This window comes from Prionailurus bengalensis, chromosome A3 (genome assembly GCF_016509475.1).
Source record: "Prionailurus bengalensis isolate Pbe53 chromosome A3, Fcat_Pben_1.1_paternal_pri, whole genome shotgun sequence".
In the NCBI taxonomy this organism is placed as follows: domain Eukaryota; kingdom Metazoa; phylum Chordata; class Mammalia; order Carnivora; family Felidae; genus Prionailurus; species Prionailurus bengalensis.
Genome location: NC_057354.1, coordinates 30,224,743 through 30,242,024, shown reverse-complemented (window position 1 = coordinate 30,242,024; position 17,282 = coordinate 30,224,743). Strand labels below are relative to the sequence as shown.

The 17,282-nt window shown below is 40.5% G+C and overlaps 1 protein-coding gene across 5 annotated transcripts in view; it reads right to left on the bottom strand.

Annotated features, from left to right (window-relative positions):
- Positions 1-17,282, bottom strand: part of ATRN (attractin) — a 160,957-nt gene that overhangs the window by 40,244 nt on the left and 103,431 nt on the right. For all 5 annotated transcript variants that reach the window (XM_043602787.1, XM_043602788.1, XM_043602789.1 and 2 more), the window contains exons 22-24: positions 17,075-17,169; positions 14,372-14,450; positions 12,118-12,275 (exon numbers count right to left, since the gene is read on the bottom strand). In XM_043602787.1, coding sequence (XP_043458722.1) covers positions 12,118-12,275; positions 14,372-14,450; positions 17,075-17,169 — 332 coding nt within the window. The remainder of the gene's footprint in view (positions 1-12,117; positions 12,276-14,371; positions 14,451-17,074; positions 17,170-17,282) is intronic.

Below are 17,282 nucleotides of genomic sequence, written 5' to 3'. Positions count from 1 at the left end.
GGGGCGCCTGGGTGGCGCAGTCGGTTAGGCGTCCGACTTCAGCCAGGTCACGATCTCGCGGTCCGTGAGTTCGAGCCCCGCGTCGGGCTCTGGGCTGATGGCTCAGAGCCTGGAGCCTGTTTCCGATTCTGTGTCTCCCTCTCTCTCTGCCTCTCCCCCGTTCATGCTCTGTCTCTCTCTGTCCCAAAAATAAATAAATGTTGAAAAAAAAAATTTTTTTTTTAAAAATAAAAAAAAAGATTGTAAAATGTAAATTTCTTAAAGAAAGAAGCTCTTCTTCAGACATGAACAAGAAAAAAAATAATTAAACCTGTGTGAACAGTTTTGAGTTATGAATTCTAGAAATTAGATTCTTTTACTAGAATAGGAAAAAATGAAAATAACACTGTTACTTCTGCATTTGTGTGTCTGATTGGGAGGGTATGCTCTGATAAAAAGAACAGATGTCATTGTGTAGTGTATATATAACTATTCAAATATCAGCTAAGATTAAATATAGGTCCACTTTTGTTATAAACTTCATAGTGAAGTGAATAGTTTTGGGTGTTAACAACTTCACTGGAAAACAAACCATTTTTAATTTTAGTTAACTTTAAAAACAAGTATTCTGGGGTGGCTCAGTTGGTTAAGCGTCTGACTCTTAATTTAGGCTCAGGTCAAGATCTCACGGTTCCTGGGCTGACAGTGTGGGGCCTGCTTGGGATTCTCTCTCTCTCTCTCTCTCTCTCTCTCTCTCTCTCTCTCTCTGTCTCTCTGTCTCTCCCCTTCTCTCTCTCTCTCTCTCCTCCTCCCTCTCTCAAAATAAATATTTATATATATACACTAAAAACAAAAATAAAGTAATTTTCTTAAAAACAAAACAAAAACAAATGGGAGTTCTATCTGGAACTCCATACTGAGACCACGGGCTCTGGACTGGATCCCAGTGCCCATCAACTGGCCTCACATACTAGCCACCTAATGCTGGTTTGTGCTGGCACAGAAACTGTATACCCAGACTCTGCTCAGAGCCTCAAAGCAAGTTAATACCACCGAACCACTCCTTCCTGACATGTGATTAGCTAACACTCACCATCCGTGCCCTCCCAGCCTCCCACCTCAACACTGCTCTGTGCTTTCTTCCCCACTTGTCCTTCCAGCCACTCCTTCCACCACTCTCCAGAATTCTGATTCCATTTTATCATGATCATTAGTAATTTCTTTTTTTTTTTTTTTTAAAGTTTTTTATTTTATTTTTGGGACAGAGAGAGACAGAGCATGAACGGGGGAGGGGCAGAGAGAGAGGGAGACACAGAATCGGAAACAGGCTCCAGGCTCCGAGCCATCAGCCCAGAGCCTGACGCGGGGCTCGAACTCACGGACCGCGAGATCGTGACCTGGTTGAAGTCGGACACTTAACCGACTGCGCCACCCAGGCGCCCCGAGTAATTTCAAAGTCATTAAGAACTACATATACTGTACCTGCCTGAAATATCTACAAGGACAAAAGAGCTAATCATGCAAAGCAATGGTTCCTGCTCCCTATTTCCTCTTGTAAAGGTTTCTCCCCAGAGGTCCCCACCTTTACTTAGGTTTCTTTTCAGTTCTTCTGTGGGTTACCTTTTTATCACTAATTAGTGTTTTGTTTTATTTTATTTGCTATTTCTTGACTTAGCCATTTTAGGCATCACTTACTGACTTTCCTACTATAATCAAAGGTGATTTAGGCCATTGTCCCCACTCGCCCCTTCCAGGATAGTCACATCATTATTTTTAGGGCCTCTGTCAGTTTCTGTGTCACTGTTCTGAGGGTGATGGTGTTGGAAGGATGCCAACAGAGACAGGGAACAGATAAACCACCCTTGGATACAGGGAAAAGATGTGCCTGTTACACACAAACGGTTGCAGGAGCAGGAGGCAATTTGGCCATGGCCCCCTGGAAGGAAGCTTCCCAGTCCTCATAGCCCAGAGGGAGGAGATCTCAGGCCTCTGATGCACCTGTGCTTGGAGGTGAGCCCAGCAGCTCTCAGGAAGGCTCCCTTTGCCATCTCACCAGGGTGAGGTGTGTTAGACTGAGGGAAAACAGGGTTTTGTCCCAGACTCCTGACTGTTCTAGAGACTGCCCAACAGCAGCCAATAACTGGTAAAACCCTAGTAAAATACTGTGTACTTCCTGCAAAGTAAAAGAAAGTCAGTTCCAAGATATACCCCAGCTGGCCTAGATGTGCTAGGTTCCAGCTAGCCTAGGCTGCTGGCCCAGCTGAGGCTACCTTCAGGAGGTTAAATAATACACTCAGACCTTTATTCTTTTTTTCTATCACTTGTATGATCTTTTTTGCATTTTTTTTTTATGGAAAATTTTAAATTTAAAAAGTAGAGAGAACAGAATAATGAACCCAGTGTGCTCACTACCCAGTTGTAATAATGACCAGCCCAAGGTCAGTCTTGTTTCATCCATATGCTAGCCTCTTTCCCCACAATCATATTATTTTGAAGCAAATCCCAGGTTTCCTATCATTTCATCCTTAAATATTTCAATACATATAGTTATCTCTTAATGCCCCTCTTTGTGAAATTAGGATGTTTGTATCTTCATCCCTTTCTTTCCTTCTACCACTTTTGACAACTTCTAGAACAATTCAATTCTGTAACACCAGACTGTGCATACTGGGATGACAAATTCTTGGTCTCCAAGCCGAGCTGGCACCTTAGCACTGGTTGGCAATCATTCTGACAATATCAGAAAAAGCTCTCAGCACCCTTAGAAAAGTTGCAAAAAACCCCACAAAGTTCTGATACCAACCCGAAAGCTCTCGTACCTACAACTATTCATCCATCTAGTGCACATTTGTGAAGTGTCTACAGCTGATCAACACTATGCTAGGACACTGAGGACACAGAAATATAAGGCATCCTCCTTGCCCTGAGGGAAATCTTTGTAGAGTGAAAAGCTCGACAAGTCTACAGCCGTGGAGGCACAGATGAGGAAAGAAAGTTGCTACCGGGTATGTCTGAGGGACACCTGATGGACCCACTCCCCTGGGTTTCCAAGTAAGAATTCTACCTGGACTCCCCAACTCAGGCCCAGCTCCCTCCAAACCATTCTCCCAACTGCTGCCAAAAGGGTCTTTCAAAAACACTGATCTTTGGACACTTCTTGGCTAATGACACATCAACAATTCCCAGTGGTTTTCAGGTCAGGGTTCAACCCCTCTGCTGAAGCCTCCAGTCTCGTCACGACAGCCTCTGCCTAGTTCTCCAGCACCTTGCTCACAGCGCTGCCACTTCACCTCTGCTGAACTCCTGCTTGTTCTTGAAAGTGACTGGGTATGCCCTTTCCCCACCCCAAACACCCCTACTCCCCAACCTCACGTTCCTGACACTCAGCCCTGGTACTGCTCATCCTCACTCAGACCCAGGTGGCATGGGACACTCCCCTCTCCTCCCAGGGCTCCCAGAAGAATGTGGGCACATCCTGCCACCCCGCGTCCGACAGCTCCTCCTATCCATTCAAGACTGCTGCTTTGGGCTACAAGTCTGTGGAGTGAGTGGATGTTAAGGGAAGCCTATTGGGTCCTGGATATGGAGGTCACACGAGAGAGGTCTGTTAGTAATGGAGATTTACCCTTCCTAGCCATAGGTGGTTTTCACAGATGGTGTCGATGAAACTATCCAGGGAGAATGGGTCCAGAGGAAATCCAAGGGAACAATGGTATTAAAAAAACTAAGAAGAAACAGCCAAAGCCATAGGTGGAAAGTGAAAGAGAGGAGGCTTTCAAGAAGGAATAATAAATAATGATCCTAATGAAAATCACAAGATAGTATAAGAACCTTAAATGCCACTTTGAAACAAAGAAAGACTTCTGCTTTAAGTCGCTCAGTTCTAGATGTATTTCATGGCTTTATAATTCTTAAAACTTATAAGGTACAGATATCTGACACCAGGAGGTATGTACATATGCCATCATTATCATTATACAATAATATAAACATTAAAAGTATATTTGACATTACTCACAATAGCCAAAGAGTGAAAACAACCCAAGTATCCATCAACAGATGAATGGATAAATAAAATGTGGTATATGTATATCCATACAATAAAATATCATTCAATCTTAAAATGGAGTTAAGTACTCAGACATACTAAATATAAATGAATCTTGAAATCAGTATGCTAAGTGAAAGAAGGCAGTCTCAAAGGACCGTATATTATGTAATTACATTATTATGAAATGCCCAGAATAGGCAAAGCCATAGGGATAGAAAGTAGACTGGTGGTTGCCTGGGGCTAAGGGGAGGGAGGAACGGGGAGTGACCGCTACTGAGGGTTTCTTTCTGGGGTGATGAAATACTCTAAAATTGATTGAAGGCAAAGTTACATAACTCTGTGAATATACTAAAAACTACTAAAGGGTGCACTTTAAATGGACGAATTGTATAGTATGTGGATTATATCTCAACAAAACTGTTACCAAAAGAAGCATATCTGAGTGAAGTCTCATACATCCTTTGCTTAGTGGAGTAATCCTGTTAGCACCTATAAACATAACTCTGAAGTCCAAATGAATGCCCAGTTCTCAATACAAATTCCGCATTGCCTTCACTTGTGAACACTAGCCTCTTACATAAACCAGCAGATGAAACACCCAGCACGGAGAAGTCTTTAATATTAGTTCCACATTACAATAACAACCTCTGTTGCAGAGCCAGTAACAAGCCTGAACCCCAGCTTCACTGCCCACCTTCCCAGCTCACACAAAACATCTGCCTGTCCATTCTCTATCTTGAATACCTACCCTCCCAAACTATGGGCATGGCTATGCCAGCTAAGTCCCTCTGTCAAGGACACCCAGGATTGCTTTCAGAAAGCAGAGGCTGAGGGAGGGGCGCTCACCCACAGGAGCAACTGACCAGAAAACATGCACAACTGGCCCCAACACACCCACCACCCTTCTACACACAAGGCCTTTTCAATCTGGGTGTTGTGTTTTGTTTTTTTTTAACTGTGTCTACAAAGATTTTTACAGTTGGTTTCAAATTCCCTCAGTTAGCAGTTACAGGTTTTGATCTGTTCCTAATTACGGAAAAGAATCCTGGGATTGGTACAGAGTGAAGGAACTTGAGTTCAGCATTACAATTTTTAAAGTGCCAATGTTTATATGAATTCTGAGAACTAGATTTCCTCAGTTATTCTGCTTTAAAAAATGAGAATCAAGGACAAAAAGGCTTTGCCTGCACTGAAAGCCATACTAAAATTTAAACGAATGACCTATCCTGCACCATTTAGACACTTCCTTACTCTTTTCCATAAATTAGCCTCTACATTTTTACCGAAACTGGATAATCTCTAAGTGTGCATGGGTGTGTTTAAGAGCTAACCACATCTAGAAAAGCTAAGGCTCTGAGGAAAACAGAGCAGTACAGACACGTACAGCCCCCTTTGTTGAGCACACCGCTGGATCTGTGCAGGAAGAGGCAGGCTGAGCCCTCCACACGGCACACATCCAGGTACAGTCCCAAGTGCACAGAGAACGGGTGTCGTGTGCAGACACCGAGGACGCACAATGCCGCAGCTCTATTTACACTGCTGCAAATACTACAGTTAGTTGTACCAAAGAGTAAAAAGACACATTTCCAATAGAACTTACCTGCTCGTTCAAGGAAAGCTTGGCAAACTAAATGGTGAGCACGCCATAGTTTATTTTCGAAAGTGCTCCTGAATACAGCTTTCATAAGTGGATCTTACTCAAGTAAGTGATCCAGCCCAGGTGAAGAACAGAAAATCAGGCAGAAAGTCAACATCTCTTTGACTCTTAAACTTAAAATTAGTACTTTTTAAAAGTAAGTGTGGGGAAGAGATCCCTCTAGAAGGAAATGCTCTAAAACCATTTCAGTGGCTTTCAGAGGGTGGAGCAACAGGGCACTGGGAGGAAAAAAAACTAGAACTCAGCATTGGCAAGAGCACGACTATCTCCAGCACAAGAGCCTGTTTATATGCATGGAGCCCTCTTTCTAAATGGGAAAAATGTCAGCAGCGTAAGATTTTCACTAAGAACCTTAAAAATGTTCATCATTTTTCAGCTATACACAACAGAGCCTAAAGTTCAATCAGAGTCAGAAGTAACAAGGTATGTCAGTATGAAAACAACCTCAACTTAAAACAAGCCAAGAAATAATATTTACTAGACCCCAAATCAAATATTTTATAAATGTATCTGATCTATAATTGGATAGTGTCAGACGTTACCAAAGTGAAATGGTATTGACTAAAGCCTACAGCTCAACCTCTATGGGGTCAAACAACCTAAATCCCTGAATGCCACCTAAAATTCCCATTACCTTGGTGTATTCACTCTGCATAATCCTCTCCTCTTGAGTGAGGTGGGCCTGACCTAATCAGGTGAACACTTTTAAGAATGTCCTGAGGTCAGTCAGGAAAAGTCAGAAAAAGTTGAAGCTTCAGTAAACAAATCTCTATTTTTGGTCTAAAATTTTTATTTTCAAATGTTATAGAAATGGAATCATACAGTATATAAATTGCTAAGCCTCCCCCCACCTCAGCAAAATTTCCTTGGGATTCATCCAAATTATTGTATCGATAGTTTATTTCTTTTTATTGCTGAGTATTACATATGTATATGTACTACATACATATATATATGATATGCATGTAGCACAGTGTGGCCATTAACCTGCTGAAGAATATTTGGGTAGTTTCTAGTTGGGGCTATTATGAGTAACCCTGCTGAATATTGCTGCACAGGTGCTATAAACATGGGTGTACAGGTGTCTGTGTAATCACCGGTTTTCATTTCTCTGGGATAAATGCCCAGGAACGCAAATGCTGGGTTGTATACTAAGTGCAAGTTTAGTTTTATAAGAAGATGCCAAACCACTTTCTGGAGTGGCTATACCATCTTACTTTCCCACCAGCAATGTATGTGTGATCCAATTTCTTTGTATTCTCTCAAGCATTCGGTGTTCTCACTATTTTGATAGGTATGTGGTGATGTCTCATTGTGGTTTTAATTTGCATTTCTTTAATGGCTTCTGAATCTGCGTATCTCATGTCCTTATTTGCCGTAACGTATAATCTACTTGATGAACTGTCTCTTCATATCTTTTGTTCATTTTTAGAGTACTTCTTTTTTAAAGTGTTGAGTTTTGAGAACTGTTATAGTCTAGATACAAGTGCTTTGTTAGAAATATGATCGCAAAAATTTTCTCCCAGTATGTAGCTTACTGTTTCATCCTCTTGCCAGGGTCTTACTACATAGAGCAAAAGCTTTTGGTCTTGATGTGGTCCAATTTATCAATTTTTTCCTTTATGGGTCATGTTTTTGTTGTCAAATCTAGAAATCTTTTGCCCAGACTTAGGATATAAAGTTCTTCTTCAAGGGGCACCTGAGTGGGTCAGTTGATTAAGCGTCCGACTTTGGCTCAGGTCATGATCTTGTGGTTCACGAGTTGGAGCCCCGCGTCGGGGTCTGTGCTGACAGCTCAGAGCCTAGAGCCTGCTTTGGATTCTGTGTCTCTATTTTTTCTCTTCCCATGCTTAATAACTCCTGGAGATAACACACTGCAGTTGTGCTAGTGGTTACAGTATTTGGAGATAAAATTAATATTTTTTTAATGTTTTTTTTTGGGGGGGGAGAGGGAGGGAGGAAGGGAAGGAGAGGGAGAGAGAGAGAGAGAGAGAGAGAGAGAGAGAGAGAGAGAACCCCAAGCAGGCTCTGCACTGTCAGTGCAGAGCCCAACCAGTGCACAGCCCGATGCAGGGCTCTATCTCACAAACAGTGAGATCATAACCTGAGCTGAAATCAAGAGTTGAACACTTAACCGACTGAGCCACCCAAGAGTTCCTAAAATTAATATTTTTGACTAGAAGTATCTAATGATGAGTCCACAGAAATTGAACGTGGACACATCATTAAGATGTAATCAGAAATGACCAGATGACTTCAGTTAACATTTCTGAAATAGCAATCACATTGATTATTTCAAAATCCTTACTCTGTAGGTAAGTGTATTTTAATTTTTTGCCCTTAAATACTTTCATTTATCTTGGGAATGGGCTTTTGAGGGGGAGGGTGCTATCTCTTTAGCTAGCAGAATAGCGTGCCTTTTATCCTCACACATCCTATTTTTGAGGACACAGTAGCCATGCTTCATGGGAGGTCAGAGCTGCGTACAGCAGTCTTGCCCTTTGATATCCTTGGACTCTGTCAAGTGAACCAGAGAAACAGCCCTTTGCAGCATGGCAGAGCCCCCGAAGTTCTGGGCTTTACCTCCACTTCAATAATATTGAATGTTTTTTAGCATGAGAATGTGTTATAACATTTGAATTAATTTGGACTACACTTTGGCTTTCGAGGGGAATCATTTCAAATAGACACAGGTACTTTTTATTAACTTCTTATTCTTGCTATCTTAAATTCCTTACTGTGTTTAACGGTACACTTGCCAAAATACTTATGTTAAAAAAAAAAAAAAAAGCAGGCTTTTGATTTTTTTGTTTTTTTGTTTTTTTTTTAAACAGCTTCAGATTGAAGCTGAGAGTTACCATAAACAAGTTGAGTGGCAGGCCTGGTATGCTGTGTCTTGTTACATAAAGCTATTGCCAGAATCTCAGTAAATATAACATTTAAAAAATTTGCCTTTGTATATTCATAACAAATAAGACAAGTGAGAATTACATTATGCTCTTCCTGTATCATATTTTACTAAGATTTCACGCTTCATTATCTAGTGCTGAACTGTTTAATAGTAATGTTACATGGAAATGATAGATAATTTTTACTTTATATTTTTATATAATGAGGTAACATGAAATATAATTTGATGTACAATTTTGCCTGTTACAGAGGGTGTGTTAATTATAGTGGCATATGCACAAAACATTTTGACATGACAAGAGGCTGAATAAGTGGCCACTTTACTTAGGAAAAAAAAGGTATGATCTATAGTGAGCTGATTTTGTTTAAGATGTGAGGTTTAGATCAAAGTTCATTTATTTGTTGTTGCCTAATTGTTCCAGCGGTACTTATTTGAAAAGGCTCTCCTTCCTCCACTGAATTAATTGTCTTTGTTTCTTTGTCAAAAATCGTATCGACATATTTATGTGGTTCTGTTTCAGGGTTCTTTATTCTATTCCTTGATCTGTCTATCCCTCCACCAACAACCACAAAGTCTTGATTACTGTAACTAAACAATAAACCTTAACATTATATACAGTGATTCCTCCCACTTTATTCTTCTTTTTCACACTTGTTACAGCTATTGTAGACTCTCTGCCTTTTTGTATAAATTTTAGATTAAGTTTATCTATATTTAACAACAAAAAAAAAGTCTTGCTTTGATATTTAAAACTTTTTAAAATTAGGGTAAAACCTACATAAGATAAAATTTACCATTTTAACCTTTTTTTTTTTTTATGCTTATTTATTTATTTTTGAGAGACAGAGCACAAGCAGGGGAGGGGCAGAGACAGAGAGGGAGACACAGAATCCGAAGCAGGCTCCAGGCTCCCAACTGTCAGCACAGAGCCCGATGTGGGGCTTGAACCCACAAACCGTGAAATCGTGACCCGAGCCAAAGTTGGATGCTTAACCAACTGAGCCACCCAGGTACTCCCCATTTTATTTTATTTATTTACTTAATTTAAAAAATTTTTTTTAATGTTTATTTATTTTTGAGAGAGACAGAGACAGAAGATGAGTGGGTTAGGGGCAGAGAGAGAGGGAGACACAGAATCTGAAGTAGGCTCCAGGCTCCGAACTGTCAGCACAGAGCCCAACGTGGGGCTCAAACTCACGAGCTGTGAGATCATGACCTGAGCCAAAGTCGGACACTCAACCGACTGAGCCACCCAGGCACCCCCAGGTGCTCTCCATTTTAAGCATTTTTAAGTGTATGATTCAGTACTCTTTTTTATTTATTTTATTTTATTATGATTTTTTTTAACGTTATTATTGAGAGGCAGAGAGACACAGAGTGTGAGCAGGGGAGGGGTAGAGAGAGGGGGAGACACAGAATCTGAAGTAGGCTCCAGGCTCTGAGCTGTCAGCACAGAGCCCGACACAGGGCTCAAACTCACAAACTGTGAGATCATGACCTGAGCCGAAGGTCGTGGCTTAACCAACTGAGCCACCCAGGCACCCCTGATTCAGTACTCTTAAGCAGAGATGCTGCAAAAATTAGATAAGAGGATAGTGTGAATAACTTTATGTCTATACATCTGAAAAATTTTAAATAAATAATAATTAGAAAAAATTATTTTAAATGACTCAAACAGAAAGGGAAAATCCAAAATATCCTATAACTTTTAAAGAAGCTGAATCAACAGTTTAAAAAAATCTCCACAAATAAAACACCAAAATCTAATGATTTTACAGGAGAGATCTATCAGGTACTCAAGGTTCATAGAATTCTAATCTTATATAATCTCTTCCAGAAAGAAGAAAAAATCAATTTATAATTACTAATGGTTAGTTTAACCTTGATATACACATCTAACAAGGAAAGCAAAAGGAAATTGGACGAATGGTGGTGTCATTCACTGAGAAAAGAGGCCTGGGGTTTGAGGCTGAGGTCATAGGAATGACTATGTGCAAAAGGCAGGAGCTTGCGATTGTCCAGGTAGAGATGTCTAGGCAGCCACCAAGAATATTGGTCTGGAGCTCAAGTATAAGCTGGGCTGGAGACAGCACTGAGAATCACCAATACAGAGAATCCCGTAAGTCTTACAGGGGGGATGGAATTACCCCGGGAAACTGTATGGGATGTGACTGATTCGCAGACAACCCCAATATTTAAGGAAGGAGATTCCCTGAAGAGACTGGCCAGAGAATCAGGGAAAGAAAGGACCAGGAAGGCCAGAAAGACAGTGACTCAAACCACTCTGTGACCAAGAGAGCAGTGAGGAGACTGAAGAATTCAGTGACTGGCATCTGCTAAGATAGGACAGTTTCAGGATGTGGTGAGGGAAGGAGGCACTGCTGTGTGGGCTGATGGACGAGTGGATAAGAGGAAGCACAGATAGGGAGCCAACACTATGAGAAGGCTGGCCAAGGAGGGAAGCAGACAGTGTCTAAGAGCAAAGGGAAAAGCCGATTAGAAGATGAGCACATTGGTAGACCACTAGACAGAAAAAGGAAAGTGGTTGGTGAGAAAAAAAACCACAACACAGAACCTATCCTCACATTCCAGGAAGGAGAAGATTGCTCTGTAGTCACAGTCCCAAGGCATGGACACAAAATCACCACAAGTCCTTTTCAAACACATCGTCACTGATCAGTGACCACTTGCTTCTGAGAGTCTGTGAACGGCCACAGACCAGTCCTGTGACCGTGCTTCGATGGCTAAAGGTGAACCAGCCCTTGGAAGTCCACCCAGCCCTGAATTCCACACAGGGGGTAAAAGAGAAAAGTATGGAGGCAAGGCCCTTGAGGACAGCGGCAGATGATAAGAGCAAAAATGAGATCACGGGTCTTGGATAAGAGGGAGTCTACTGGTCACCCAAGAACAGAGAAAACGATCAAGGTTGATAACACTGGTGGCAGCAGCAGGTGACATGCTTTCAGGTCACATACACAAAAAATCTGAGGTGTGGAGCGGCTACACGATCTGTCTAGAAGCAAGCCAGGACGCATCCCCCTGTCCGACTGCAGGGCCTGTGCTCTTACAGGCAACCTTGTGCTGCCACCCAGTGCTATCTTCCTCTAAACTCTGCCTGCATTTGTGGCATCTTTCTGTATGGCACATCCCACACTCTGGCTCTTGCTGGTTAGAAGTGTGTTTATTTTATTTATACCCACCTTCCCCCAGAACCGAAGCTCTATGGGCTTTTACATGGCAAGTGCTCAGCGAAGAAATGAATACAGCTGTAGTTACCAAACGTGTTATGTGCCGAGTTGCTTTCAAGAGCGTGTATCATTTCCCTTCTCAAGTGACTGAAGCCATCCCCACCACACCTTCTTTACGGTGCTCAGGTGTTCACACTCCTTTGCCACAGAGACTACAAAGGCAAAGCTATACTGTGCACCTCATTTACCTCAAGTTCCAAATTAGTGGATTTAGCCTCCACTGAAGAGATTTCACTATGTCTGCAGGTTGAGACCAAAAAGCACTTCTTACCTGAATTTTGATGGGCCAGGTGAAATTACTGACATAGACGAAGAAAGTGATATTTGGATGGTTGCGAAAATCAAATTTCTCATTAGAGAAGCTATCTTTGTACTCCTTAATGTTGGTTTTTGAAACAACAGGCATCTCTTCTCCAGCCTGGGTTCCAGCTGTCAGGAAGAAAAGAATGAAATACAAGAGCCCCATTTGTTTTTTCTTTTTTTGGACAGAATCTGTCCTCATTAATAATGACAGTTTAGCATTTACTTAACACTATGTTCCAGGAATCGCCTTTAAGAGCACAATCTCCTTTAGTTCTAACAACAACTCTTATTATTCTCACTTATAGATCAGGAAACTGAGGTTCAGAGAAATTTAGTAACTTGGCTCAGGTCACACAGCCAGCAAGAAGCAGAGGTGAGATTTGCAGCAGGAAGGCGGATACACAATACTGTGCCCTTAACCAGAATGCTTTTGCAGGGGTCTCAGAACTCCTCAGCACTGAAACGATCGCATGCAGTTGTGAAAATACAGATATCACTGGAATCCTGCTGACAAGCAATGGCCCTCACTCTGCACGTTAACACTTCAACTGCTTTACGTTTCCCCTTTATACCTGTTTGTCAGTGCTCTTGATCCCCCATATCAGGGACAGAGTCACCTCTCCCTTCCTAACTAGCAGTGACCTCATGTCTCAACAGCAGCAGGGAGAAAGGAGCTCTAGGGAATCACTCTGTCCCTTCTGTTATCAGCTACAACTGTATTCAAATCCCCTCAATCTGGCATAAACTTATCCTCTTCCCAAATAGCCCTTCAATATTCCATATTCTCCCTTAGCCAGGAATTCTAGTATCTACAAAGACTCAAAAAACAGATTTTTTTTTTCCCATGTCTGCATTAAATACTGTGACTGGAGCCCAGGTTTTTGGGTCCTCATTAAGAGAATCATTGAAAAGCATTCACATGCTCAGAGATGTTGCCCTTCTCCCAAGGCTCTCATAATTCCGACTTTTTCTTAAAAGTGTCTCCTCACCGCAACTTTCTAAACCTTCTCTGAATTCTATACAATCTTTTAAGACGTGATAAACATGTCTTAAGATAGATAGCATATCTTTTAAGATATGATAAACATAATACATACAAAGGTTATGTTTAGGGGTGCCTGAGTGGCTCAGTCGGTTGAGCATCCGACTTCAGCTCAGGTCATGATCTCAGTCTGTGAGTTTGAGCCCCGGGTCAGGCTCTGTGCTGACAGCTCAGAGCCTGGAGCCTGCTTCGGATTCTGTGTCTCCCTCTCTCTCCCCCTCCCCTGCTCATGCTCTCTCTCTGTCTCAAAAATAAATAAAAACATTAAAAAAAATTAATTTTGCTTCAATCTGATTGGTCGTGTTGTTGTGACCAAAAACAAGTATTGTAAGAGTAATGATAATGACATGCAGTTAACATTGAGTGAAAAATAACCATGTTTCAAGCACTACATTGACTACTTTGTTTATTATGTCATTTCATCCTCACCATGTTCTGCACAGCTAGGTGTTTTAATCATCCTTTGTATACACAAGAAACTGGCTCAGAAAGCTGAATTTGCCTACTCGCACAGTGCAGCATAGTAACAGGCAGAGTTCAAACCCAGATCTGCCAAGCTATGTTCATAAGCACTACATCAGGCCCACCTGTTACTTCTTCAGATTTTCCTTAGTGAATCGTAGCAAGGTAAACAGGCTAGCAAACACTATGCTCTGAGAGCTTGATTTAATTCCCAAAGTATATTTCCCCTTACTTACTAAGATCTCATTCTATTTAAAATATTTCCATTTCCTGAAACTCTGAGTCATTTCCATATTGTCCTTGTGAAGCATGGATGGGGAGGTGACGGGAGTGCCGGTGCAGTGGCTACAGCAATGCTATTAAAGCCGGTAGCAGGGCAGGGGTGGTGAGCACGTACTGAGTCTGACACCATGGTAGGCGCTGGCACGTATAACCTAAGTTCATCTACACAGCGGGTATAGGTATAACCTAAGTTCATCTACACAACCTACTTTCTTCTAGGAGGTAAGTATCGTTATCTTCTCTTTACAACTAATAACCCTAAGGTCTAGAGAGGGGTTTGGACACTTGGTTCAAGGTCTCCCAGGTAGTAAGTGGCAAAAGTGGGTTTTAAACCCATCTGTCTTGTCTGTCCCCAGCACCCCCTTTCTCAACAACTACATCACTTTTCTCAATCTGCTACTTCCACTTCAAAGGTCTTCTCTAGGTATGTCTTTACCTGAGAAGCTGGCGGCCCAGGTGATGTTGAGGTTGAAGTTTTTGGAGGCATTGATGAACATGTCCAAATCCCTGTTTTGCTGATGAGAGGTGCGAACAGTTAGAAAATTAATTATAACGGTTTCCAGATTTTGAAAGAAAACAGTAATCAAATTTTATTACTCTCAATTTTCTTAATTACAAAACAGATATTTTACGATGTCTTAAAAGAAACTCACACTTACAAAATATGAGTTAACATTTCTAACCAGTTTTCCCAAATAAACTTCATTTCTCTCCTTTAAAAGTATATATAATTTAATGCTTTATCATATGCCTAACTCTATGAAAAAGTATCTTTTAAAAAACCCCTCACCAGAGCACAATGTCTTAAATCATATGGCCTAGGTTAGGGGAAGCAGCCTCATAAGGATCATCTAGGTAGCTGGGCTCCAAATGTCGGGAGAGCTCACACCAATACGTAAACACTTAACCAAGTCCCCAGTTTATGTGTATTTATAAATTAAACCTACATACTTCTGAGCTGATCGATTACATATATTGTGAAGTTCTCCAAAATGGAAATGGTTTTTAAAAAAATATATAAAACTGAAATAAACTAACTTAAAAAAAATACTTTGTGTCCATTCGGGATGTGAAAAAACATTTTTCTCTCACTAAAAAAAATCAAGAGAAATATGACTGAATACTCCTCATTAGCTTTGAAATCCTTTTACCACTTAAAGACAACTATTTGAAGAGCTAGGTTATTTTGATCCTTGATTTTAATGACTGAAAAAGACATCTCTGAGAAATGTGCTGAACCAATGGGAAGAAGTGCACTGTTGGCTACAATGGGTAAACTGATGCTAATTTTAAGTTTTCACTGAAATTTGACGAATAAATCTCTTTCTTGTGGTCAAAGAATTGTTTTTGCAAGTGAATCAGATGTCGTATTTTTAAATTTTGTAAACGGATCCAATCCTGCTGAAATTCTGTATCTTGCAAGATCAAAAAACAAGTCAGCTCGGTAAGATTTGTAATGGTCTTTACAGCACAAAATCACAACAATGGAAACGTTTCCAAACAGTCATTTTCAAAATGTGATCTCCAACCCAGAAGTTTCTCTCGCAAAGCAGTTATTTACCTTCTCATTTACTGACATAACCTCATTGTCCTCTTGCAGGGGACAGCTCAAGTGTTTATGTTTATTGGAAGCACACTACTAATAATTACTTCTTTTGGAAAGGATCAATAAACTTGAAATCCTAGTGCTTTTATAAAAGACAGAACATACACATTGGATAATTCTATTAAATATTTTGTCATAAGATAAACAAGGAACTCCAGAGAGATTAAAAGATTTTCGTAGCTCCTCACCTCATCAAGAAGTATTACGAGGAGTCTTGTTTATTTAAAATAAAATCAACAACATCAATCACATCCTGAAAGACATCCTTCAACCACTTGCTGAGGAATAAGGTATTAAACAAATTTCATGTGTGGTACTTTGGTATAACTTTATCTTAAAACCTTTTTTTTTTTGAAATACCAGTCACCAGAGCCATTCAAATGATACGACATACAGTGTGTCCACAGAATATTTTCATTAAGGTTACTTATTGTTTTTACTTAAAAAGAAATTCACTCATTGGAATAGATTTTCTCTAGTTCATTTTTCTTTAAATTTACCATTAAAATGGAATATAAAAAATAAATCTTACTTTCATTTCATTATATAATAAACATCCCACACTCTGGATTTTATTCTACTACTAATTTATTTATTTTTTTAATTTAGTAATGTTAACAATGTTTGTTAACAAAGGAAAATAAATGGGCCTACTGTCATATTATCCTCTGTGTATTATTTGTTATGTTTATTGTGACAGGAATTTTGTGACAGTAAATGGCTTTGTGTATGTTGATGAGAAATAAGAAAGTTTAAAGGAGGTCCCTAAATAATTTATCATCAAGTTTGCTGAAATTTCATTACGTACTGGACTGGCCATTGAATGACTTTATATTTCATTGAAAAAATCATATAGGTGTGCCTTCATGTTCTAAATGCTTCACTTTTAAATGTCGTGCTATGTTGGCTCCCTCTACCCCTAGGTAGTACCCTATGGCAGGCTGTGGTTCATCGTTAATGAAAGAAGATATAAACCCACATTCCAAACCACAGTCTTAATAATTTCAATGATTTCTGGTCAACTTCTTGTTGGACTCGATTGCACCTTCACCAGTTTCGCCTCCTACTGAGGCTAACAACTTATTCTAGGCACAGCAGCGTCACCTCTGCCATCGTCCTCGTATCACTGGCATTCATTTCAATCTGCAGTCTCTTCGAGGGTACTTGTTAAGCGTCTGGTCCATTTTAAGAAATAAATCTGGGCCTTGCCATGCGCCCCTCTCTCGGGGAGCTCCCCTTGCAGTCTGCTCTCCTTTCCTGTATGGGGATGCAATGGGTTGATGGACAAACCAAGTATGTGTGGAGTCAGTGTCAGCCTGTGTATCAGATCCTGATAAATCTTAACAACGTCACTCTTGTCTTTGAGATGGAGAGGAGATAAAATGTAGATCCTAACATTTCTTTCCTGCACCTCTAAACAGTCCTGCGTACTCCACTTTGGAGACCATGCTAATGCCGTGCTTCTATCCATAAGGATCAAGAAAAAGAGTCACATGAATTCAAAACAAAGCAAGAAAACTTTTAAAATCTTACTTCATCAGGTGTTGCCACAAAATTGATGGCTGTGTAATAGCGGTCATCTTCCTGGGACAGGCTAAAGGTGAACTGATAGTCAATAAGAAGAGTATCTATAGAAAGAAAGAAATGTATATTCAAAAATTAAAACAAAACACAACAAGTCTTTAGAGATACAGACTGATTTTCTTATAAACATTCAACAGCCAGGAAACACTTTTAGCTC